This window comes from Urocampus carinirostris, chromosome 5 (genome assembly GCF_059441175.1).
Source record: "Urocampus carinirostris isolate Australia breed hairy pipefish chromosome 5, RoL_Ucar_1.0, whole genome shotgun sequence".
Lineage (NCBI taxonomy): Eukaryota > Metazoa > Chordata > Actinopteri > Syngnathiformes > Syngnathidae > Urocampus > Urocampus carinirostris.
In genome coordinates this window covers 31,036,211-31,062,561 of record NC_142353.1, presented here as the reverse complement: position 1 = coordinate 31,062,561, position 26,351 = coordinate 31,036,211, and the positions used below count along the sequence as shown (strand labels likewise).

Here is a 26,351-nt window from a genome sequence, read left to right as displayed (position 1 = left end):
TACTAAGAGAACTTTGAAGTCACATCTTTGGCTAACTGGGAGCCAATGCAGGTTAGCCAAAATCGGTGTTATGTGATCGTACTTTTTTGTCCTAGTTAAAAGCCTCGCTGCGGCATTTTGTACTAGCTGAAGAGACTTGATTCTGGACTTCGGGAGACCGGAAAGTAGTGCATTACAGTAGTCGAGACGGGAGGTAACAAATGCATGAATTATTGTTTCCGCATCAGACTGAGACAGTATTGAACGGATTTTAGCAATGTTGCGAAGATGGAAGAAGGCAGTTCTAGTAATTTGCTTTACATGCATCTCAAATGATAGATCAGGGTCAAATATGACACCTAAATTTTTAACTGAGTCACTCTGTGTGATGTGACATTTGTCAAGGTTCACAGCAGTTTTTGAGAAGAAGTCACGGCATTTAGAAGGACCAATGACTAACATTTCGGTCTTTTCAGGGTTAAGACGCAAGAAATTGAGTGACATCCACTCTTTTATCTCAGTGAGACAGGCCTCCAAATTTCCACAGTTTAGTGTGGAAGATTCCTCCAACGGAAGATATAGTTGAGTGTCGTCTGCGTAGCAGTGGAAGCTGATATTGTACTTGCGGATAATATCACCTAATGGAAGCATGTAAATGTTGAAAAGTAGGGGGCCGAGCACAGAACCCTGCGGAACACCGCAGGTAACATTAAAGGGCTCAGATGTCGTTTCACCATATTTCACACAGTGCGTCCTATCTGAGAGGTAGGATCTGAACCACGAGAGGACGGTTCCTGAGAGACCAATCCATTTTTCCAACCGTTCTAGTAGGATATTGTGGCGCACTGTGTCAAAAGCAGCACTAAGATCCAGCAGCAGCAAAAGTGATGATTTGTCCTGTTTTATTAAAAAAAAATATTACAAAAGGTTTGGCGCTGCTCATCCATAAGTATCAAGCCTCTGGGAATGATTTCAGTATGATAAATCACCATTAGATGGCAGGAGTGTCTTTGATCAGATCTTTGTCTACACATCAAAGCCCAACTTTCTAGCGTTGCCTCAGAATTTTGGCGAATGAGTCTGTGTAGGCGGCCCCATATAGCGATTAGGCATAACGAAGCAGTGTGGTGAGAGTCGCAAGATATGGAAAAATAGTAATAGGCAGGTTACAGGGTTTATTCCTTTTGAAAAAAGATGATATTTCATCGTCATGACCTGACGTTTCCTGCACTTCCGCAAGAACGCGATCCCTCAAGGGAACGTGATGGCCATGTTGACCGAAGTCGTTTTCAAAGCAACGGACACTGAAAAGTTTGTGCATCAGTTCAGTGCTCTTGCAATAAAATGTTATTTTGCAAGCAACGTGCCCTCGTGTTTATGTAAAGTATTGTTTAGGTAAAAAAAAAAAACACTAAAGGGAAAGTTCCTCTTAAAATGCATCCTTTCACAAAAAGCTGTTTTTTTCAGAAGTTTTCTTGAAAATGGGTATTTTCAAAAAACTTGGCAATGTTCAACTGTTGTTTACTAGACAAGGGTAAAAGCTAGAAAAATATTTTCATTCAAAGGAAAGATGAGGGTTAAAGCTTTCTTTTGATATGTCCTAAGCCTATATAGGTTTTCTGTAAGCTTTCTATGTACCTTATGTTGAGGTCTTGAGTTTTTCCTTGCCCTCATGAAGGTTTTAGATCAGGGGATGGTGTAATAATAGTCCGTAGTTTGCAATAATCTTTGGTCTGTGCATCCCTTTGAGACTCCTTGTTATAAAGGGCTATACAAATAAACATGACTTGACTTTCAAAAATGTGTAAAAATGGCAAAAATAGGCTTGCTCTTCCCATTGGAGATAAACGTCTGGCATTAATTGCGATAATGCACATTTCTCCTAGCACTGGAGGTAGAGTTGATGGGCGGACCTCCTGAACAATATGACCACCTCAAGAAATAAGCCAACTCTGATCTTTGTTAATACCTACCAACAAATAACGCCATTTTACACCTGATGAGTTAATTACAAATATACACAGTATGTTTATGTATGTCTGTGATGTATTGTAGGGCTGCTACCAACAACTATTTTAATATTCAACAAGTCACTGACTCTTGAAAAAATTAGGCGAATAATTAGATAATTCTTTATGTTCTCTTAAATTTAGCATGAAGTTGATTTGATTATGTGGCAAATGATAACCCAGCTGATTTTTATTCTTCGAACTGTATGCATTTAATTTCAAATACATATGTCGGCACAATCCAGCATAGCGCTCAAACTTCCTATTTTAGCGAAATATACACGATAATATGTACAATACATGTCATCTAAACCATATTGGCTTGAATGTTATTTGAATCTTACCAAGGTGAGTCAGTCTGTTTCTTTGAACTGTCTGACATGCTTTGTCTATATATGTTAATGCATCGCAGAGGTTTTGCCTAGGTCTGCTTTGCAAATGTTTTCAGTAGTCTTTTATTCGTCGTTCCCAGGCAAAAATACTCCCAAACCTTAGCAGTTTTGGTACATCTACTTGATGTTGCCGCTCGAAAACTGAGATGTTATTGCGCATGAGTGTTTCTCAGCAGAGATTGTAATCATGTAAGATGCCTCAACCTGTTGGAAAAACCTGGCTGGGGGCGATAATCAACAAGAGAATTCATTGTGGATTATTTCCATTGTTGATTAATCGTTGTGGCCCTATTTTATAGTAGCAATGAGAAACAAATATAGCAGTAGGTGTAACATTCTTTTGCAATAGCTGTTGCCATTAAATAAAGTAATGCAAGAAGTTTTAAATCAGTCCATACTTTAAAATAATTAATTGTTTACTTGACAAATTGATCGAAGATAATTTAGTGTGCCTGCTTATACAAAATAAAAAAATAAAAATCTTCTGACAGATCATTTTGCTAGTGTTGATATATTTAGTACCGTCACAGAATGTTAAAGAGAATGGCAGTTATAATCACAATGTAAAAGTGTTATCAGAGGAGGTACAGGTTTATGGTTCAAGGGCTTGTCCATTCATAGAGAACAAGCTCAGCCTTTCCGCTTGACACACTGATAAAGAGAGCACAAATAAAACCGCTCCAGCTTTGCCTCTCCCCAAGGGAATAATATATCACCCATCTGAATGCGGCACATATTGAATCATTTCCAGCGCTGATGATTCATTTGAATAAATCAGCCTCTTATTTTGCCAACTTGAACTGATACTGGAAGAAGGGGGGGAAACGTAATGTAGTTAGATTTAAGGAAGGACAGGTGTTCTATAGGACTGGTAATCCTTATCCCTTTTCAGGCAACAATTAATGACTACAGCAATAATCTTGGCATATACGTTGTTGCGATTTCTTTTTGACTGTCAACCGCAACCTGGATTTTTCACATCCACTGGATCCAGGATATGTAGCTGCAGGCAAACAGGATTTTATCCTGGATTTGCATAAATGTACAGCAATAATTCAAGAAATATACCAAAACAGATTGCTGTGACCCAATAGGTATTTTCTTTGAATTATAAACATGCACCATCGACAAAAATCAACCATTAAAAGGCTGCCTCGTATCAATGTTGATGAGAGGGTGAAAAAAAAACCTCGTGATGTCTTTGACAAAAACAAAGGAAAAAATATCTAAGTACAGATGTACGGGATGAGCCTATCGGCAAATGTAAACATAAAAAGTCTGCATCTTGTGCAATGAAAGATATATACACGTGGAAGCAAAAAAAACATTCTGAAGTACACACAAACATACACGTTTAAATCCTGTTGAGCTGAGCACAGATAGCCTTGCAGGCCTCCAAGGCACAATTAGGATTTCACGGAACGAAGAAATCAACATTCCTGCACACATAAAAAACTCTTTACTTCCTCCCTTCAACAATATCAACTTTTCACTTAAAACAAAAAAACAGAAACACCATCGATAGCATTTGGACGAATATATTTTGGAAAAAAATAATCTGTAATCTGGTGTTCTCGAAGAAAAAAGTGTGACGGTTGAAGAGAATCCAGTCTTAAGCCACCGAGTTACAATCAATTTCTTCTATTGGCTGTAAGATGAAAAAGGAAGCACTCATCCTTTGCTTCAAGGGTTCATCTGTGTGAAGCTGCAGGGTTCACCGTCATTTTATATATAAAAAGATACAATATTGCACAAAAACTAGAGTCGGCTATTCAACGTGAAGTTAAAGTATAACTCCGTATGCGAAAGTGAATGATAAATTTACATTATTCAGTTCTGAAAATTGTGCCTGTGATTTTTCTTTAAATATATAAACTTTTTCAAAATGTGACTTAGTTTAATAGTTGACTGTACTTGAGTAAAATAGATAAAAATCCTAAGGTTACAAAATGAAGGTCTACAACAGGCGTGGGAAAACTACAGCCCGAAGAACACACGCGGCCAGTTAGGATTTTTAATCCGGTCTGACAAACGAAAATAGTAAACATATAAAGACATTATGTATAATAGTAGAAAAGTACAACGCGTAAAAATTTTGGGGTTTTCGGTACCACCTTGTCCACAGTGTCCCTTTGGGCATCGTTGCTGTCATGGACGTTTTGGACAATTTGACTTATTACCTCTGCTTTTTCATTGTTGTTCACTATATTGTGTGCAAAATGCGAAATCTATTGCAGCCTGAACATCCTGGAAGGGGGATTACCAATTGTGAGGCCCATTCTCAAGGTTTTCTATTTTCCTCATGTTGAGCTTTTGAGTTTTTCCTTGCCCCCATGTTGGTTTCGGATCAGGGGATGGTGTAATTGCGGCCTGTGCAGTCCTTTGAGACATTTTGTGATTAAGGACTATTCAAATGAAGGTGACTTAATTTGACCAAAAATGTATACATATATTTTTTTCATGAAGCATTAACGAGATTAATGTGTACTGCACTCAAGGTTCTTACAGCTATTTCCAGGCCAAATTCAAACACTTTATTGAGGACTTTTAAAGCAAGTTTTCCATTTCCTCCAGCACCAATCAAAGAAAAAATCCAGTTCCATCGTGTTTTTTGCAGATCCACAAATGTATGTATAACTTAGACACACAATATTAAAAATGGCATTTATAGTTTATTTATTGAGACATATGAATTTTAGATCTTGAGTAAATTCCAAATATTTGCAGATCTGAAAAATATGTCTGTAAATCTTTTTGAAACGTATCTCTCCCCAATTAGGTGTTGGGTAAAAATGCCGATAATATGTAACTTACAATTTGTGTTGCAGGAAGTTTCCATTCCAATTTATCACTGGGAAACACTACTTTAATTTTTTGCATGGTCCATAATAAATGTCCATAATCTGTACACAATCTTGCACTAATACATATTTCAAAGTGCCCAGTGTAGATGTTGCATGTACCTTTCCCCTTGGGCGCAACCCGTGTGCGGGTATGGCGCTTTATAGGACAATGCCATACAAATTATTGCCATCTGCCGTTAATCGCAAAGGAAGAAGAAATGCAATGTCAAGCGAAGCCACCAGAGACAGTGTTGGCGTCATTTTTAAGCAGACCCGTTTTATTAGTCTTGATTGTATGCGTGGTCTATCGAGTAAGAATGCTGACTGAAACATGGCAACACTACCAAGCATTTACACACACATCGCTCAAAATTAAAGCACTTTTTAAACCTTGAAAACACAATATTGGAAATTAAGAATTCAAGGATTTCAAGCACCTATACCAACCCTTAAAATAGCTGGATATGTTTTACTTTACTTGCTATTTTTGTTATCATTTATTTATTTTGTTTATGAACATATTTATATTTTTTTTTAGCTAGGCCTATTGATTCTTTGGTTTTCAATGCACAATATAAAATTCAGTGACCTAAAGTACTGTATTGCTTTGCTTTAATTTTCTTAGTCAAAACAAATTTGATGTACTGTAATTAATCTATTTATAAACAAATATAAAATGAAATGAACAGTACTGTATACAAACGAGTATAAATATGAAAGTTCAACATTATATATTTTTCTTCATGTATTGCCGGGTTCTTGGATTAGAGACAACTGTATTGGCAGATTAAAAAAAATATATAATGAATCATTTTTTCCTCCTGGTCTAGCCCGTCACCAATTATTTTACCCAATGAAGCCTGCGACAACAAAAGTTTGCCCATCCCTGAGCCTAGGAGGACTTTTCTTTTTAAATGACGGAATTAAAAAAAAAAAAAGATTACGTTTATTCATTTAGAAGGATAAGCTAGATGTTTTTCCCCGATATTTCAATTAAATTTAAATGTTTTTTAAAATGACATCCTTAAATTGTAGATTAAAAAAGAATCTTCTATTTTTTCGGTTAATCTGTAGTGTTTTTTTTTTGAGTATATACATCTTTTTTTTTATTGCCTTGAACTTCAGCTATTCTCCTTACCTCTGATTTCAAATACTGTAGATATCGGTTAACATGATATCACTCTGTAATTCCCTAAATTCGTAAAACATTTATATTTGTCCAGCTAAATAGAATAGAATAGAATATACCTTTATTGTCATTGTTACAAAATGGGTTAACATATTGTGACAACGAAATTGGGCAATGCAAATGCAAACAAACTAAAAAAAACAATGGCATGTGGTTGTTAAACCAGTGTTTTTTACCCTTTTTTGAGCCAGGGCATGTTTTTTACATTGGAAAAATTTTGCGGCACACCACCAACTAAAAATGTTATAAAATGACACTGAACAGTATGTTTAATTACAATATAATTTACAATACCCCCAGTTTTTACAGCACAGAAACTTGACAATGACATAATATTTGCGGAAAGTGATTCATAAATGTTTTATAACATTTTAATTTTTTAAAAGTGACATTGGATAATTTCTCACGGCATACGTGACGATCTCTCATGGCACACTAGTGTGTCTTGGCACAGTGGTTGAAAAATCACTGGTCTAAACTGCCACAGCACTGATATTGAACGTTATGGCGAAAAGATATACCGATACAATAAAAACAGACATTATTCAGACAAATAACCGATGTTGTACTTTGTGTGAACTATTGCCGCACTTTGTGAAAGGCCCATCAACTCCTCTTTAATGCAAACTGACATGCAGCTAAATACCATGTCAGACTTCAGTGGCAATGAACACATGTAAACTTCACTTCTACTGATGCAATAAGTCAACACACAATCCCCGAGGCATTTCGACAGAGCACAAGGACCAAAGCTGGATTAAAGTTTGACCGAGACCTTTGAGCTGTCTTCTGATTGAAATTGTGTTTTGGAATAAACATATTGGAACATTCACAGTAGATATGCAGATTTTCGTCAAGATGAAAGAAAAGGTTAAACGCATCATCTAACGTATCTAAGAAAGGCCTAATCTCTAGCAATCGTGTTCAGCTAAATCATGTCATCGCTCATTATCGATGGCTTTGGCATTCCCCAAAAGAAAAAAAGCATCCAGCAATACACCTACTCTGTGAGCTTTCGTTTCAGCTCCAAACCTCCACACCATAGTGTGGGCAGTTCTGGCAGAGCTGAACCTAAAAACACCGACTGTGTTCAACGGTTGGACTAATGACTGAACAATATATATATTATATATGTTATCAAATGGCCACATGGCGTGCACAGCTCTGTGGCACAGAAGCAGGTTGAGTTGTGCCCACCTCCTTCTTATTCAACAGCACAAGGATGTCCGTTATGCTGAGAAGGTCTTAGTACCATAAGAAGTGCTCGGTTTTCAGCTTCAGCAACTCTGTGTCAAGAGGAAAGATGGAGGAAATCACTTTAATATGTTAAGAAGATTAAGATGGATAAATGTCGATATACATGTTTTGGAAACCCACCTAAATATGTAGTGTTTTGATTTTGGGAGGGCTGTTGTGCGAGTGTTGAGGTGATCAACAAACAAGCCCACTGGATTTTCAATGTGACTGGCTTGTAGTAATAAACGCTTAAGATTTTGCAATTTAAGCTTCTTGAATCTAAGACCATCCCACCTTTTTTCTTAATAATTCAAACGCAAATCTTTAGGACAACAAAACATGTTCAAACATACTGGTCACAGTTATGTTTAAGAGACGTCTTATCTTGTTTATGCCGGTGTTCTAAAGACGCATGCGTAGGTCACCTGTCGCCTTGAGACTGTTAATCTGCTCCTGAACAGAGTGAAGGTGCAGAAGTCCCTCGATGAAAGGTCTCTAAATGAAGAATAATCATTTGAGTGCTTCAAGGTAATTAAATCAGGTATTTAGCTGAATCAAGATAGGGGTCTGTTTTCACGGATTCGAGTGTTCCTATGAAAGAAAATGAAAATTGAGAATTGGAACAAAGAGTGTAAGTGGATTGCCAATTATCCTGTACATCACTTTATGTGCTTACAACATATAGATTGACCAAGTAATTTTATCATAAATTCTCCTTATATCAATTATCGCTTCAATGGGCCTGATTGCTAGCACCACTTGCAATGTCAAAAGACACAATAGACACAGTAAAAAAAACTTTACATGAAAGAATAAGTTGAGAATAACATTTTGCGATGAAAAACTTTCTACATGAAAGCGCCAAAACCTTTTTTTTTTTATATAAGTGTATTAACCTGTTTTCCTCTTACTCTCTAGCTCAGAGCTAAGACAATAAGAGCACTAGGGAGATGAAGGGGAAGGCATTATGGAGCTTTAAGTATAATGAGCAGCCCCGAAGCTGTTCTTAAAGAAGGTGAATCAGAGGATTGGGACACAAGTGTAACTAAGCCGTATGCCGGACCACAAAACATTTTGGGCAAAGTTCCACTAAGCCATGTGTGTCTTGAAGTTAACTTCATACGATCACTTCACTTTAGGATTACGTGCTCGTAAAAGAAGGGAGGCTGTCAAGAGGAAAAAATAAATAAATTAACCCAGTTTTAGCATAAGCACCACAGTAATCCCTGCTTTAAGTTTTGTCTACACATAGTTTTCAAAATAGTTATAATGCAAACTATGAACATAAAAATGAGTTATATGAGGACTAAAATGTTCTTTAACAGTTAAATTGAACACGCGGAAGTAGATGCATTAATTCACAAGGAGAACGTTTTGATATTTTGGGTCACATCTCCTTAATGGAAAGCTCATATTAAAAGGAACGGCAGCCACATTGAGCAGTCGGCAAATGATTGCCTGGTAAATGTTACGTTTCTATACTTAAAAATAGAAATTTAATCTGGTATGTTTATACAGGCATCAGTTGCACTTCCTGTGTGCACATTACGAGTTTGAACAGAGCTTACCATGAACGTATATGTATTAGGAACGGTAACACTTTCTGTATGGCTTCTCAATCATAATCAGGAGGTAAGTTTTCATGTTTTAGAGTCAATAAAGACTTGTTGATTCCTCTAATTTATTACCATCGACCTCACTAAACGTCGACGGCAAATTTGAACACAATTTCAGCACATTATTATCACCATTGCGTTTGATTTATGTCGGCTTGCATACAAGACATTATTTCAGATATGGCGTCTAAGTGAAGCAAAAGGAATTGGATATAATATAGATTGCACCCCATACTGAAATATAAAGGAAAACAAATTAGTGTCTGTTTCGTACTTTAATAAAAAAACCTGCTGACTATGCTCTCACTCATGTATTTGTGTTAGTTCACTGTACTTCATATACAATAGGTGTTTAAAAACAAATACACCTTTTGATCACGTAAGTAGTATAATTGATATTAGACCCTGATCTTGCAGTTGATTTAATGTTGTACTAGGGTTGGGATTTGGAAAGCCACATCAAGGTATAATAATGTCCTTTTACAAGGATTGTCCCCCTAAGAACTCTTTGACATATTTTAGGCTTCAAAGTTATTAAAAAAAACTCAAAATATTTTCTAAGAATCAACATGTAGGAAATTAGTGAAATGAAACAAAATGTAATCAACATCTTATACAGAGCTAAAAAAAAAAAAAAAAGGAAAAGTATGCCTAGTCCAAATATATTCTTTCCGATATTCCATAAAACGCAAATTTATTTATTTATTTTTGCGATACCTCATCCATCCATACATGATCTGCACTGCTTATCCTCAGTAGAGTCGCGCGGGTGCTGGAGCCCATCCCAGCTATCTTCGGCAGTGGGCAGGGGACACTCTGAACTAGTTGCCAGCCAGTCGCAGGGCAATTTTTGCGACACCTACTTTTCATCATTTTCATTGTAAACATAATATAAAATGTTTAACCAATTTAATTACACTTCAAATCTTAGAAGAAACAGTTTTTTTTTTTGCTTTGAATTTAAAGCCTATAATGTGGCAAAATGACAAAGCGGACAATACTTTTGATAGGCACTGTAGGTGTAAACACTATTCGTACATGTGCAAGATTGTTGATTGATCATGTAAAAAAAAAACTCTGTCATTATCAATTTGGCTTTGGCTACTGCTGGGTTAAAATATTTGCTTAGTAGGGAATAATCCTTAAAATTGGCTAATTGTAACACTGCCAACAGACAGGGGGAGTGTATTTCACAGGAAAAGTAAGAATTTGGCCTGAAGAGTAAATGTACATGAACATTTGTTTGCACCATATAGTGTTTATACTCTGTGCTTTTATTATTTTAAAACATGTTATAACCAGTGTTGAGACGAACACGTTGCAAAGGAATGAATCTCCGGCATCATCCACATTGTCACATACAACCCTCAATCTGCCAGCAACACTTAATGAAGGGTGGGCCTGTTTATATTCCACTTCAAAGTAAAACTGCATGCAGTTTAGTAGTGCCATCTCAAGCACAGAGTATGAAAATGCTGAATTTCTCAAAGAAGATATTCTCCCTACCTTATATACTCTAATGCAAACCAGATTTACAACTATAAAATAAAATACTGAGATCGGCTTGTAGACACATATTGGGTTGCATGTCACCAGTGACGAAGAGTAGGATGCACATAAGTAAGTCGCGAGCCTTATATAGGAACAACAAATGGAAACTCAATGGGTCAAACGTAAGCACAGAAGCAGTTTTAGGGCGTCGTTTTTTTATAAAGAGGCACATAATGTAAAAAACAAAATAAAAGGAATAAAATATAAATTTACTACTTATGTGGCCTCTTTACTGGCCCCTCAGCAGTGTTTGTTGCGTTGCGTTTATTGAAAAACTGATCCAATGATGACTAATTTTGCGCGAGGCAGACATCATAATCGGCCCAACTTGACAATACTTTTTCTGGGTGATTCCATTCGAAAAATTCTGAGGCTTCATGAAATTTTGCCATAATGTCTTGAATTTGGGTTGATGAAATGATGGCTGAATCCTCCTCCTTGTCGTCTTTGAACTCTTGCTGTTTCGATGGCCAGGAAAAGTCTCTTCCTCATTTTTTTCCTGTGTGCAATTTTCTGCATGGTCTTTTGTGGGGTCCATATGAAATTATAGCTCTGACTAGTGGTACCATACAGTAGACCGTTTACAGGGCGGGAATGGGACACGAAAAGCATGCAGATATTTATGCATATGCACCATGTTGCAAGGTAGGCCTCTGGGAGTCAAAGGGCAGCGTGTACTAAACTGTACTTTTGACTTTGTATCCTGAAACACCTTTATAACTAGAGGCAATATTTTCCCCTTCGGGTACTTTGTAACCTGAAATTTTTGTATATAGAGACATTTGTAAGTAGAGGTACCACTTTATATGACTGACTTGTTGAGCCTGACAAGTGACCTCACATTCACTAGCCAAGCTGAAGAAAAGTCCTAGAAAACTTGCAATTCATAAGCTCTTCTTTCCCAAACATGGGGGCTCGTCCGGAATCCTGCATGGGTGTACGTGTAGGCTTTCCTGGGAATGACAAGGTCTGCGCGAGAGGAACCCCACCCTCGCTCTTCGGCATGCCAACACGGGGGAGAGTGGGCAGCGCAGAGACGGCAGGCTGCCGTGGGCACTGCCAGGCTTAAATCTGCCCTGTCGTCATCAGAGGCTCGCAGAAAAGAACGCCGAGATTCACCAAAACAAAACGTGCACGCACACACAAATAGGAGGGGGATCGTTGCATTTAAATCCTCTCAACGCCCCCACATTTTGCAAAGCATAAAAATCATTCACAGAGAGCGAAAAGCGGCAAAGAAAGAGACAGAGGGAAAAAGCACTATTAGAAGCTCAAGAGATCATCATATTGAAGCAGCTCTAATCATACTCATGTTTTAAAACCCTCATTCCATCCATCCAAACGTCTCCCAAAAAGAAAGACTTTTGGAAGCCTTTTTGGCTTTGCTTCCGACTCCTGCGTTGGAGTTACTTTAAAGTTTCTAGATTCAAGGACATAAATTAAATATATTTTTGTGTAAATGCAACCTGTAATAAAATGAACCTAAACCTCCAATTGTAGTAGGTAGGATAAATTGTCTGAATGGAACATTTTAGATCTGAAGTCTGTAGACCTGAGTTGGGTTGGAGTCGATTTTGCTACCATGACATATTTAGATATTTTCCAAAAAAGAAGGGGGTAAGGGTAATGTAAATAAATACTTAATTGGGCATCCCAACTGAGAGACTACATTTTCTGACAAATGACAAGTATGGCAGCTAACCACTCGGTGACAGGCTAGCACGAGAGAGGTAACATACTAGGCCAGAGCAATGAATAGCAACCTTTTCTGTATGACTAACCTGTATAAGATGACTATATGCTCGCGGCCCGGCCTTATAATAACATTAGTATTAATAACAACAATAACAATAATAATAAGCACAAAACTATTGTGTAATCACTAGACCACTAGGGTTATAAGGCTCATAGGAAAAGGCATTAGATAGTATCTCAACATCAAACAATTTATACTCACGGTACTACGATATACAATGTTGTTTTGGCTGAACTATTTCCCATAATGCTCTATTACAATGTCATACAACGTGGCACCGTAAGTAAAAAAAAAAGGTGTAATGATGAGATCAAATGATATGGTTTTCCTTTGTCATCTACAATCCTAGTTGGTTGGGATTAGACGCTCCCATCGTTGCAATCCGGGTTCGATTCTTGTTGCATCCAATGCTGAGCAAATTAGGTTAGCGATACCTGTTGATTGATAAATCATTGCTCATTTACGGTTATATACAGAAAAAAAATGGTAGGCAAAAAAATAAGGCAATTTGTTTTCCTTTCTGTGCGGTCTGGTATCGGTCCACAGTCCAAGGGTTGCGGACCACTGGTTTAGAGTTTTACTTGGTTTTGAACAAAGACATTCAATTGCATGGCAACTGTTCCTGCGGATACCCCGGTCCTTGGTTCTCAAAAAAGTTGGTAAAATATATAAACTCGACCAGGGGTCGGCAACCCATGACACGCGAGGGGTTAACCAGTGTCAGGCGAGCAGACGGCAAAATAAGAATGATTAGATTTTAAAAATGCGTATTTTTACCTGAGATTTAGACATTTTCAGTTGAGCGCCGTGTTATTTAGAGGCTTTACGTCAGCGCCCCTCCATGTGTCAGTGCGTGTTTGCGTGGCGCCTTGCAGAGGAGAGATCCGTGTTTTAACCCAGCCAACGAAACACACGCCGTGATAAATGAACGAATCATGACGGCTCCTCGAGCAAAAACATCTTGTTCTTTCCAGCCAGCGTGGACAGATGAATGAGTCTTTGTGCAAAAAATGACCGAGCCGTTTTGTGCATTATGCCTCGAGAGCGTTGTACCTCGCACAGCAAGTGTTAAACGTCATTACGAGACGAAACATGAACATGAACTCAAGGATGAGCCTGACATGGCGAAGACATTAAAACGCGCAGTGTCCAGGTACAGCAAACAAACACAGATCCTGAAGACCTTTGTCACTGCTAAAAACACCACCACTGAAGCAAGCTTTCACATTGCTCACGGCATAGCAAAGCACAGAAAACCATTTACTGATGGCGAATATTTTAAAGAAGCGTGTGTGTGCGTGTGTGCGCGCGTGCCTTCTGCTTTGCTGCTGTTATTTCAGGTTTAGATATTTTCTGCAACAAGATATCATTGATGAAAGGTATGGTAGCTGTCCATAGCACTTGTTTTTTGATTGTAGTTCATTGTTAATGAAGAATGGTTGATTCTTGTTAATTCTTGTTGAAGTCATGAATGGCTACAGGTTCTTCCCCTTGTTATTAACATTCAGTTTTAGTTGATTGATGAACAAGAAAGAATAGTGGAAGATAAATTGGTCAGTTATGCCAGGTTTTTCAACCCGTGTGCCGGGGCACACTAGTGTGCCGTGAGACCTTATCTTTCCAAAAAATCAGCCCATTATTCAGTATTTTTGCAATCTTCAGATGAGGAACTGTAATAGTCATCCATATCAGTAGGTAGCAGTAGATTTTTATATACTTTTTATGTACTAATTATCTGCTCTTGAGGTAGCACAGTACATTTAATAACTTAATTTGTTTAACAAAGTGGTTTAAGATTGCAATGTAAAAAATAAAAACATAAAGCAACATCAATCTTTATTATTTTAAGTATTATTTTATTTTCATATACTAATTATCTGCTTAAGAAGGTAGAACAGTGAAATATTTGCCATAACTTCATTTTCAAACATTTTCGACGGACGGTGTGCCTCGGAAAATTTGTATAAATAAAAGTGTACCTTGGTTCAAAAAGAGTTGAAAAACACTGAGTTATACGATTAAAATGTATGTCCATGTTGTATATTTGGACTGGTGTAAAATTACAGCTCTGTTGGATATAAAAAAAAATGTGCGAGTCATTAATCTAGGTGTGGTACACTGATTTACAAGGAAATTTGTAAGTGGCTTTCTACACCAAAAAGGTTGCTGACCCCTGACCTAGACACAAGCATCGCAGTTGCTCGGTCTCATTTGTTTTATTACCAATACAACACTATACATACACACTAATTGGTTTAGTTAACTCCAAATTTGAAAGTGATGCACTTAAGACTTTTAAGATGGGCTTTTAAGCATTGCTTGATTGTGGTTACTCAGCAGGCATGCATTCACTCTCAGCAACAAAGTGGGTGTAACAGTGGGAGGATTCAAGCCCAGGCAGCCTGTACTGCTGCCACAGGTTTGCGAGGCTGAATGGCAAAGAATAGCAGTGGCGCACTGACAAAAAGCGTGGTGGACTGGCATCACAACAATACAAGCAAAAATCACAGTCCTTCAATTGTGCCAATTTGCTCGAGTGTCAGGGAAACGAGGGAATTGCATTTCAAAGCAAATCAAGTTTATATTGATTTATTTTTACGTGTAATGCGTTTTGCTGTCTGGTCATACCAGTGAAGCAGTACAGATCGTATTATAGGACCATAGATCAAATGGTGCTTGTGCAATAGATCATGTTGAAACTGAACTGCTTAGCTGTTGATTCCTCAGAGACGACCCTACATTCAGCTGGATTTCAATTACTTCCTTTTACGTCACACATAATAGGGGAAACAAACATTCAATTGGTTGCTATACAACAAAAATCACCTGTGAACAAAATGAAATGTTTGCTCAAATTGGTGTAATATATTCAACTTCATTTTATTTACTTCCAAACTAGTTTTCAGTCACTGCAAATATTTATTGAGCTAAATTATAGCAGAACTGACTTTAGTCAAGGTAAAAGTTAGACGCACCCGATACTCGTAACCAACCAATCAAATATATTGGATAAACAGTTATGCACACAAAAATCCATGAACTGCAATTTAATAATGAAATGCATCATGAAAGAAAATGGAATAGAGCATGATAAAGTGATACCACTCTGAAATACCTTTCTCCGAGTTTGGTGAGACAAATATCATTTTAAAGAAATCAGTGCTTGTCAAATTATTCAAGCATTTGTCTTTATCGAATGAATGAGGTACATACCACATTTTTGAAAAGCTACGAATGAAGAGCTATAGCACCATCCACAGGCGTTAAATAGAACTGAAAGTAACTTCATGCAACAAATATGACAACGGCGCACTCTGGTGTTCATATCCCAAAACTGTTCGTTTTTATATTTCTTTATGTGTGTTTGGACTTTTGTGCTTTACAGCATCAAATACAACAACCAATAAATCAGTCAATCTAGAAAATGGATTCCCCCCCAAATTCAATGCAAATACAATTGTATCTGAAATATTATAGTTAATTGTTGCTGTTATTTGATTAGGTTGATGATTTATTACCTCAGATGCGTCAGGAAATCGAACAGTTGGAGCTCCCCATTTGGTCGTGAGTTTCTCTCGAAGATTGTTTTCATCCTTTGGCACAATCATGCACCCATTAACGTGCAGCTCTGGGTACGTTATCTCCAGACTGCCACTTAAATGGACATAATAAGAACAATTATATTAACAAAATAAGTCTATTATGAATTTTAAATGTAAGAAGATGTTCTTTTTTTCTTGCTTGTTTCTGTTAACCATTGCTTTTGTTGAACTTGTTGGGTTTTTTTAAGCAGTGGTTTACTTAAGTCGATTAAAATAAGGACACTTCCATATAAAACTATTCTAAAAGAACATTCTAACTGATGGAATTTCAGGAAGACTGGGTTGTGTTATACAAAAACAGTTTGTTTTTAAATATTCCAAAATGTGAGTTATTTTTTTCAAACCCAAAATAATGGGTTATTTGATTTAAACAACCCAAAAACGCGTACAAAATAAACCACAGATTCATTTTCATTTTTTGTTTTACACCCCCAAATTTTGTTGTTTGTAGATCTCAACCTAAAAAGGTTTTAAACAACACAACAAGTTGGAGCATTTGGTAAAAATAAAAGAAACCCATAAACTGATTATGAGCATGTTTACCCCAATTTAGGTTGATGTTTTTGATCCAACTTGGAATGTTTTTTACCCAAGTGTAGTTAATCAGTTTTGTTTATGCCCAACCAGAAATCACATTGGTGTAACTGGATTAATTTCATGTACTGGACTGTCTCAGAAAATTAGAATATTGTGATAAAGTTCTTTACTTTCTGTAATGCAATTAAAAAAACAAAAATGTCATACATTCTGGATTCATTACACATCAACTGAACTATTTCAAGCCTTTTATTATTTGAATATTGCTGAATTTGGCTTACAGCTTAAGAAAACTCAAAAATCCTATCTCAAAATATTAGAATATCATGAAAAAGTATACAAGTAGGCTATTCAACTAATCACCTGAATCATCTAATTAACTCGAAACACCTTGCGAGAGTTTCCTGAGCCTTAAAAACACTCAGCTTGGTTCAGTAAACTAAATCACAAGTATGGGGCAGACTGCTGATCTGTCTGCTGTCCAGAGGACCATCATTGATACCCTCCATCAGGAGGGTAAGACACAAAAAGACATTTCTCAAAGAGCAGGCTGTTCACAGAGTGCAGTTTCAAAGCATATCCACAAAAAGTCTGTTGGAAGGGAAAAATGTGGCCGGAAACGCTGCACAACCAAGAGAGATGACCGCAGCCTTAACAAAATTGTGAAGAAGAGCCGCTTCCAGAATTTGGGGGAGCTTCAAAGACAGTGGGCTGAAGCTGGAGTCCAGTTATCAAAAGCCACAGTTCACAGACGTGTCCGGGAAATGGGCTACAATAGCCGTATTCCCATGGTCAAGCCACTTCTGAACTCAAGACAACGGAAGAAGCGTCTGACTTGGGCTATGGAGAAGAAGCACTGGACAGTTGCAGAGTGGTCCAAAGTCCTCTTTTCAGACGGAAGCAAGTTTTGCATTTCATTTGGAAGTCAAGGCGCCAGTGTCTGGAGAAAGGCTGGAGAGGAGCAAAATCCAAGTTGCTTGAAATCCAGTGTGAAGTTCCCACAGTCAGCAATGGTTTGGGGAGCCATGTCAGCTGCTGGTGTTGGTCCACTGTGTTTCATCAAGTCCAGAGTAAATGCAACTGTGTACCAAGAGATTTTAGAGCACTACATGCTTCCATCTGCTGAAAAGCTCTATGGAAATGAGGATTTCATTTTCCAGCATGATCTGGCACCTGCCCACAGTGCCAAAACCACCAGTAACTGGTGCACTGACCATGGCATCACTGTCCTTGATTGGCCTGCTAATTCCCCTGACCTGAACCCCATCGAGAATTTGTGGGGTATAGTTAAGAAGAAGATGAAAGACACCAGACCTACAAATGCAAATGAGCTGAAGGCCGCTCTCGAAGCATCCTGGGCATCAATAACACCTCAGCAATGCCACAGGCTGATTGCCTCCATGCCATGCCGGATTGATGCAGTAATCCGTGCAAAAGGATTCCCAACCAAGTACTGAGTGCATCAATGGACATTTTCAAATGTTTGATTAAGTTTTGCTGTTATAAAATTATTTTTTTACTTGTTCTGAGGAAGTATTCTAATATTTTGAGATAGGATTTTTGAGTTTTTTTCAGCTGTAAGCCAAAATCAGCAATATTCAAATAATAAAAGGCTTGAAATAGTTCAGTTGATGTGTAATGAATCCAGAATGTATGACATTTTTGTTTTTTTAATTGCATTACAGAAAATAAAGAACTTTATCACAATATTCTAATTTTCTGAGACAGTCCAGTATATACAGTGAAGAAAATAAGTATTTGAACACCCTGCTATTTCTCCATTTCTCCCACTTAGAAATAATGGAGGGGTCTGAAATTTTCATCATAGGTGCATGTCCATTGTGAGAGAGATAAACCAAAAAGAAATATTTAGATGCACTATTTATTTGTGTGATATAGCTGCTAATAAGTATTTGAACACCTGAGAAAATGGATGTTAACATTTGGTACAGTAGCCTTTGTTTGCTATTACAGAGGTCAAACATTTCCTATAGTCCTTCACCAGGTTTGCACGCACTGCAGGAGGGATCCTGACCCACACCTTCACACAGATCTTCTCTAGATCAGTCAGGTTTCTGGGCTGTCGCTGAGAAACATGGAGTTTGAGCTCCCTCCAAAGATTTTTGATTAGGTTAAGGTCTGGAGACTGGCTGGGCCATGCTAGAACCTTATTATGCTTCTTACAGAGCCACTCCTTGGTTTTCCTGCCTGTGTTCTTCTGGTCGTTGTTCTGTTGGAAGACCCAGCCACGACCCATCTTCAATGCTCTGACTGAGGGAATGGGGTTGTTTCCCAAAATCTCACAATACACGGCCCCAGTCCTCATCTCTCTAATGCAGTGCACTTGTCCTGTCCCATGTGCAGAAAAACATCCCAAAGCATGATGCGACCACCCCCATGCTTCACAGTAGGGATGGTGTTCTTTAGATTGTATTCTTCATTCTTCTTCCTCCAAACACACTTAGTGGAATTATGACCCAGAAGTTCTTTTTTGGTCCCATCTGACCACAAAACTTTCTCCCATGACTCCTCTGCATCATCCAAATAATCATATACAAACATAAAACGGGCCTTGACATGTGCTGGTTAAATCAAGAGAACCTTTTGTATCTTGCATGATTTCAAATCCTGACGTCTTAGTGTATTACCTACATTAGCCTTGGAAACGGTGGTCCCACCTCTTTTCCGGTCATTGACCAACTCATGTCGTGTAGTTCCGGGCTGATTCCTCACTTTTTTAGAATCATTGAGACTCCACGAGGTGATAGCTTGCATGGGGCTCCACTTGGATTGAGATTGACCGTCATGTTTTGCTTCTTCTATTTTCTAATGATTGCTCCAACAGTGGACCTTTTTTCACCAAGTTGCTTGGCAATTGTTCCGTAGCACTTTCCAGCCCTGTGGGGATGTACAATTTTGTCTCTGGTGTCTTTGGACAGCTCTTTGGTCTTCTCCATGTTACATTTTTTAGGCTCTTACTACTGTATGGGGTGGACAGGGGTCTTCATGCAGCCAACAGCCTCAAACGGGTGCATCTGATTCAGAATGAGACATGGAGTGCAGGTGGACTTCTAACAGGTCTTTCAGGGTCAGAATTTTAGATAATACACAGGTGTTCTAATACTTATTTGCAGCTGTATCACACAAACAAAATGTTAAAAAATACATGCGTTGCGATTTGTGGATTTTCATTTTATCTCTCTCACAGTGGACATGCACCAAAAATGAAAATTTTAGACCCCTCCATGATTTCTAAGTGGGAGAAATAGCAGGGTGTTCAAATACTTATTTTATCCACTGTCCATATATATATATATATATATATATATATATATATATATAATAAATAGTAGTTAATCATTTGATCAAAAATAAAGAGAATTACTGGTTGAAAATGCATTAAGCTGACTTGTGCATAAAACTTTCTATACAGATATATGTCTCTCGCCTTACTTACGTGCAAAAAGATTCGTGCTCGGGAATTGGAGTTTCTGCAGAGGCCCCCCTGCTGTGAGACTCCCACATGCAGCCACTAAAGAGCAGGAAAATGAGCAGCAGATTCTGTTGAGATGATAGGGGATAGTGTTTGTTATTATTCGACATACAGTAACAGTAGTCTACCTTAATTCCTTGTTTAACACTGAGGTTATGTTCCAAAAATAACCAGTGATTTTTAAAAAATTATTTACGTCGTAATTTTTATTTTATTTTTCTGATTATCATTCATTGAAATACTTTACACTACATTAAGAAAAAAGACAACACCAAAAGTCCAAGTGTTTGTTTATCAAATAATGGTACAGTCTACTGTACCTTTGAACATGTATTTGTTTGTTTATTACGCAAAACTACTCTCCTAGGGAATGTTTAGCCATTTAGGATGCAGGACACAACTCATGATAAAAATTAGTGAAAGGTGAACAACGTTACAGCGAGTAATTACTGTATAGGAATATTTGATCATGCGATACCAGCTTTTATAGTATATTGATTCCATTGACAGCTTAGGGGTTACTTCTAAATCCAAATTAAAACAAGGCAGAGTTTCCTGATCTCTCTATATTAATTCATTCACTGCCATCGATGAATAAATTCGACATTATACTGTATATACTAACGCTCACTGCCATTGACGAATATACTCGTCAAAAGCGTTTTTTTTTTTTTTTTAATGGAGGGGGGAACTAGCGATTGAGGAAAGTGTGTTAAGGTACATCTCAGGAGATACAGCCCGGTTGAGAGGGAAGGAGTGGGTCGGAGAACACCGGCAAAAGAGAAGGGTGGAGTGAGTGTGTGTAGTGCACGGCAGGTGCCCCCGGAGGACCGGGATTCACGCCAGCAAAATCTGGTTGAGAGGAGATCAGTGAACCAGATCCAGATTCTTCAGACGAATGGGTGCCATCTGGTTCATCTGAAAGCAGCAGAGCCTCGTCCCCGGAGCCGGATCGGTCTAATCATGGACGTGACTCAAGTAAGAAGTAACCCCCATTCAGTTTATGTTACATGAACGCCATTTTCCAACACTCGTTCAGTGTATGAGCTGGTAATAGTATTACAGACACGGGCCTGTCCAATGTGCAGTGTAAATCAGTCTAATAAGACAAAGTTAATGTGTATAGCCCAATTCATACACAGGACAACTCGCGTTGCTCAACAAAAATGGAACAGACAGGTTAAAAAATACAATGGCTCCCTCAAGTGGCCATTTATCAATCAGGAACCTTAGATTGAAGGAATTTTAAATAGATAAAATAGAAGAGTGCAGAGGGCAGCACAGCGGCGCAGTGTGCGGCACAGTTCTAAGGTCTTGGGAACCTCCTGTGTGGGTTCAAATCCAGCTACCGGACTTACTGTGCGGAGTTTGTATGTTCTCCCTGTGCTTGCGTGGGTTTCCTCCCACATTCCAAAGACATGCATTTCAGGTGGATTGGCCGGTTCAAATGTCCCTAGGTGTGAATGAGCGAGCGAGTTGTCTGTCCCTGTGTGCCCTGTGATTGGCTGGCAACCAGTTCAGGGTGTCCCCTTCCCACTGCCCGATGATTGCTGGGATGGGCTCCAGCACCCCCGCGATCCTACTGAGGATAAGCGGTGCAGCTAATGAGATGAGATGAGAGCAGAGAGAAGCATTTTAGTCGTATGCACAGTTGAACAGACAGTAACATCAAAGTTTAATTTCTGATGTAAAAAATCTGGAAGGGCATCCAGTCTCATGAACTGCAACACCTGTTGCCATGTGTTACAGGTGGCGAGAACAGCAGGCCCCCCTCTCACTCAACCCCATTCACACACCCACATGCACAACCATGCATACACTTGGAAATAGTTTGTAATGTTTTTGTCAGTTTGTTCATATGCTTATGAATAAATTATTGTTTTTTTCTATCAAACACCATGTTTTCAGTGTTGTTTCATAGAAGTAATGTTTGTGATTTCATTAAAGTTAAACCAAAAAAAGTCAGTCACCACCCATCCATCCATCATTTGCACCGCTTATCCTCAGTAGGGTCGCGGGACTGTTGGAGCCCATCCGAGCTATCTTCGCGCAGTGGGCAGGGGACAGCCAGCCAGGGCACACAGAGACAGAAAATTGACTTGCTCATTCACACCTAAGGACAATTTGGACCGGCCAATTAACCTGACATGCATGGTTTTTGGATTGAGTGGTGAAACCAGAGTGCCCGGAAGAAATCTACACACTACGGGGAGAACATGCAGAATCCGCACAGGAAGGCTGGTAGCTGGATTTGAACCCATGACCTCAGAACTGTGCCGCAGAAGCGCTAACCACTCATCCTCCGTGCCGCCCCCAGCAAAGTCACCAATTTGCTTCAAATGACTCTTTGCATGTTCGTTGTTTTGGGGTCAGAAACAGTTTTTTTTTTTTTGTCAAAATCACCCCATGTTCTACTGCCTGTAACTTGAAAACTGAAGCAGCTAGAAACATGGAAAAAGAGTCTACACATGTAGTCATAAAACTAAATATTCCGTGGGTCTTGTTAAATCACTCACACAATTCCCCCAAACTGCTGGCTGTTCAGAAAATCATTAACAGTGAATGATTTAAAAACGACAGCTCAAAACGCCATTTTTGACTTATCAATTGGCTTTGGCGGAGTACTCTTAGCTTGTCAGGATAAATGACAGCTCCAAACTCAGACTTTGTTTTTGCTGACAACACGATAAACTTTAGGGAAACGTATTTATAAAGCATACCATGGTTGGTGAAGCTGTTTATTTTTCAGCTCGTCTTCTTCCGCAGTCTTTTGAGGATGTCAGTGAGGTTCGAATGTCAGCTGAGTCAACAGCACTTGTTCCTACCCCGCTTGTCTATCAATCAGGGTGTCCAAATCCCCGCCCACCAACTTCCGGTCTCTCCAGCGTCTAATGCTGCGTTTCAGTGGAGACAATTTACTAAGAAACAAACTGAGAGAAACTTCTTTCAAAATAAATCACAGGATTTACCCTGCCAAAATGCATATTGTAAAAAGGTTCAACAAAGATATTGTTGTTAAAAGTACATAGTTGAATAAGATAAAAAAAGACGCAAAGAGAGAGACAGAAAGAGAGAGACAAAGAGAGAGAGAGAGGCAAAGAGAGAGAGACAAAGAGAGAGAAAGAGAGAGAGAAAGAGAGAGAGAGAAAGAGAGAGTGAGAGAAAGAGAGAGAGAGAGAAAGAGAGAGAAAGAGAGAAAGGAAGAGAGAGAGAGAAAGAGAGAGAAAGAGAGAGAGAGAAAGAGAGAAAATGATAGGGTGAAAGAGAGAGCGCAAATGAGAGCGAAATAGACAGCTAAATAGAGAGCAAAAGTGTGAAAGAAAGAGTGAACAAAAGCACAAAAGACAGCAAATGAGCAAAAGTGCAAAAGACAGAGCAAAAGAATAAAAGAGCAAAAGAAAGAGTGAAAGAGTGAAAGAGAAAAAGACCAAATAATGAAAGAGAAAGAAAATAATCATAAGAAAAAGCATCATAGGGAAACACAGAAAGAAAAAAGAAAGAAACAAAGAAAACAATAAAATAATTTAAAAAAAGGAATCAACGGAAAAATAAAGAAAGGAAGAAAGAAAGACAAAAAGAAAGAAAGAGAGAAAGAAAAAATATATTATACAGAATATAAAAGTTCCTTGCATGGTTCAACTTTCACACAAAAAACAACAACATACAAACAACATTAAAGAAAGCTCTTTTTTAAGTAGTAAATTTATTTACACCGTTCCAAGAACACATGCTACAGAATTCCAGATCCATAAACAATACAAAGAGCTTTTTGAGAACCAAAACCACTTTGTGACTTTAAGGAAAATGTCACCTATAGGCTTGGAACGTTGAGAAAACATTCAAGTTCTTTTTTTCCCTTTTTTGTATTTTTTATTTTCGGAATTTCCAAACAAGGCCTCTTAAACTATATGCAATAGTGATTGTGCAGCATATACATATTTCTATATTCTTGGTGCTGCTTAAGCTCCCTTTGGTTTGTGCTTCTCTGCAGCGGCAATATTAGCACCCAAACACAAAAAGGGCCAAGAATAATTTTGATTATCAATTTTTTTTTCACCTGATGTTGTCTATACAACTTACAGTATATCATTGAATATAACCTTTTGCTACAAAGCAGTGCAAATTTGTAGTTTCAAAGTCAGAAATTTCAATATGCACAGTAGAAAACCTTTATACGCAATAGATCATATCGCTTGCGGGTATTTACAATTGAACTTGTAGTCTGATTACCCATTTTTCATTTTAGATCCCTGTATTCATTCAATGGCTAATGCTGCAAAATGACAATTTATTATTCCTTTTTAAATAATTACTTCGCTTCCTCTTGGCCAGAATATTCCATTTATTTTGTGTTAGGAGCATTAAAGGAACAGTGTGTTATATTTGACCACTATAGGAGTATAGTGTTCGCAACTGAAATGAGTGCTAAAAAGCACAGGGCAGAATACGTACAACGGAGAGTCAAAGTGACTAAAACACAATATTTTTTATTTTTTTTCCTCCCTGTGTTAATCAGTTTTCTTTTTTGGGGAGGCTCTAGGATGAAAAAGGAAACAATGAAGATTATGTGGGGAAAAAAAAACAAAACAAAAAAAACACAGGTTATGAGGGTAGTCTTGGCAACAAGATGGCAGTAAATGATGTACAGTAGGCTCCCTTTAGGTGAAGATCATTTTATGTAAAAAAAAAATTTAATTTCTCTATTTTAAAAAAGCATGATTACATGATAGGTCTTATATTTTTCGGTGTTATTTAAATTAGTGTTGTTTTATTTATGTTTTTTTTTACCACACTGTCCCTTTAAACAAGATATGCAGAGTTAAAACCGAAGTAACCCATAATCGCTGCTTAATACTCACATTCTGAAATATGAAGATTGAGACCAACAAAGTAACACCACGTTACATTCAAAACCACAGACTGACACTGTACATTAAGGCATGAGGTGTCATTGATGGGGAAAAATATGCTTACGTTTCGCTAAAAGCAGTACCCCAAGGTATTAAATGCATGGACATGAATAAAATACACCATTGAGTGGAGAAACATTGAACCTTCTATTCTGCTTATAACATTTTCGTTAATGTCATATTTTTTTATACTGAAAATAAAGTGTGTGTTTGGATGTTTTTAAATACATGTTCATTTTGTTTCTCTAAGAAAGAAAATACATACTCTCAATTACATAACAATGGCAAGGAAAATTTTTAGAATTAGAAGGATATTCCATTTTTTGTCCTCTTAAAAAACAAAAGGTTAAGCAATAAGTTCATAAGCACAAAATTAGCTTTGAAATCTGAACTCAAGCCATTGCATACAAATCAGAAAAAACCCCACTGTTTTCTTACTGTATTTTTTAATAAAGCGCACTGATTTCTAATGTATACATTTTGCATTGTTTTGTTCTGTAGGTGTGCTTTGTAGTCCAGAAAATACAGTAAATACAGTGTCTAATGAAAGTAATGGCGCCCCAGGAACTTTTTGCCATATTGCCACATTTCAGGCTCAACACTTAAAGCTAAAAAAACTATAATACAAATATAATATGAATATTTTCTACGAATTTACAACACGTGAGACACAATCATGAACTGGATTATTTCAACATTTCATATATTTACAGCAAAAAAACTGACAAGTAGGTGTTGCAAAAATATTGGCCTCCTGTTCCCTCAGCTCAACCAACTGACTTCAGAAGTTCCCTGATGACTTCTGAATGATCCAATATTGACCTAAACTAATAAAAATGACAGAGTGCATTATGTCTCATTTTAAATGTACCTGCTCCGTTGGCTCAAAAGTCTGTGAAAGCAGACACTGGATAACTGACAGCATTAAGAAGACAAATAACACACCAGGTAAGTCTGGGATAAAGTTGTGGAAAATTTGAAAGCAAGAAAGAATTCAAGAAGAATTTGCAACATTGACACATCTCTCGGAGCACTCTGTGCACAATATCAAAATGGAGAAAGCATGAAACCACTGCAAACCTACCAAGACCAGGCTGTCCTTCTAAATTCTCAGCCCAATCAAGGAGACATCTCATCAGAGAAGAAACCAAGAGACCCATGATCACATTGGATAAAATGTAGGCATACACAGATGAGGCGGAACAATCTGTGCATTAGGCAACTATTAGTCATACTCT

The 26,351-nt window shown here is 37.9% G+C and overlaps 1 protein-coding gene across 1 annotated transcript in view; it reads right to left on the bottom strand.

Annotated features, from left to right (window-relative positions):
* pebp4 (phosphatidylethanolamine binding protein 4) overlaps positions 1 to 23,085 on the bottom strand; it is a 77,552-nt gene extending 54,467 nt beyond the window's left edge. Inside the window, exons 1-3 of the mRNA XM_088335148.1 lie at positions 22,924 to 23,085; positions 20,168 to 20,271; positions 16,090 to 16,225 (exon numbers count right to left, since the gene is read on the bottom strand). Of these exons, the coding sequence (XP_088191274.1) occupies positions 16,090 to 16,225; positions 20,168 to 20,271; positions 22,924 to 22,926 (243 nt within the window). The 5' untranslated portion in view covers positions 22,927 to 23,085. The remainder of the gene's footprint in view (positions 1 to 16,089; positions 16,226 to 20,167; positions 20,272 to 22,923) is intronic.
* Between the last annotated feature and the right edge of the window lie 3,266 nt (positions 23,086 to 26,351).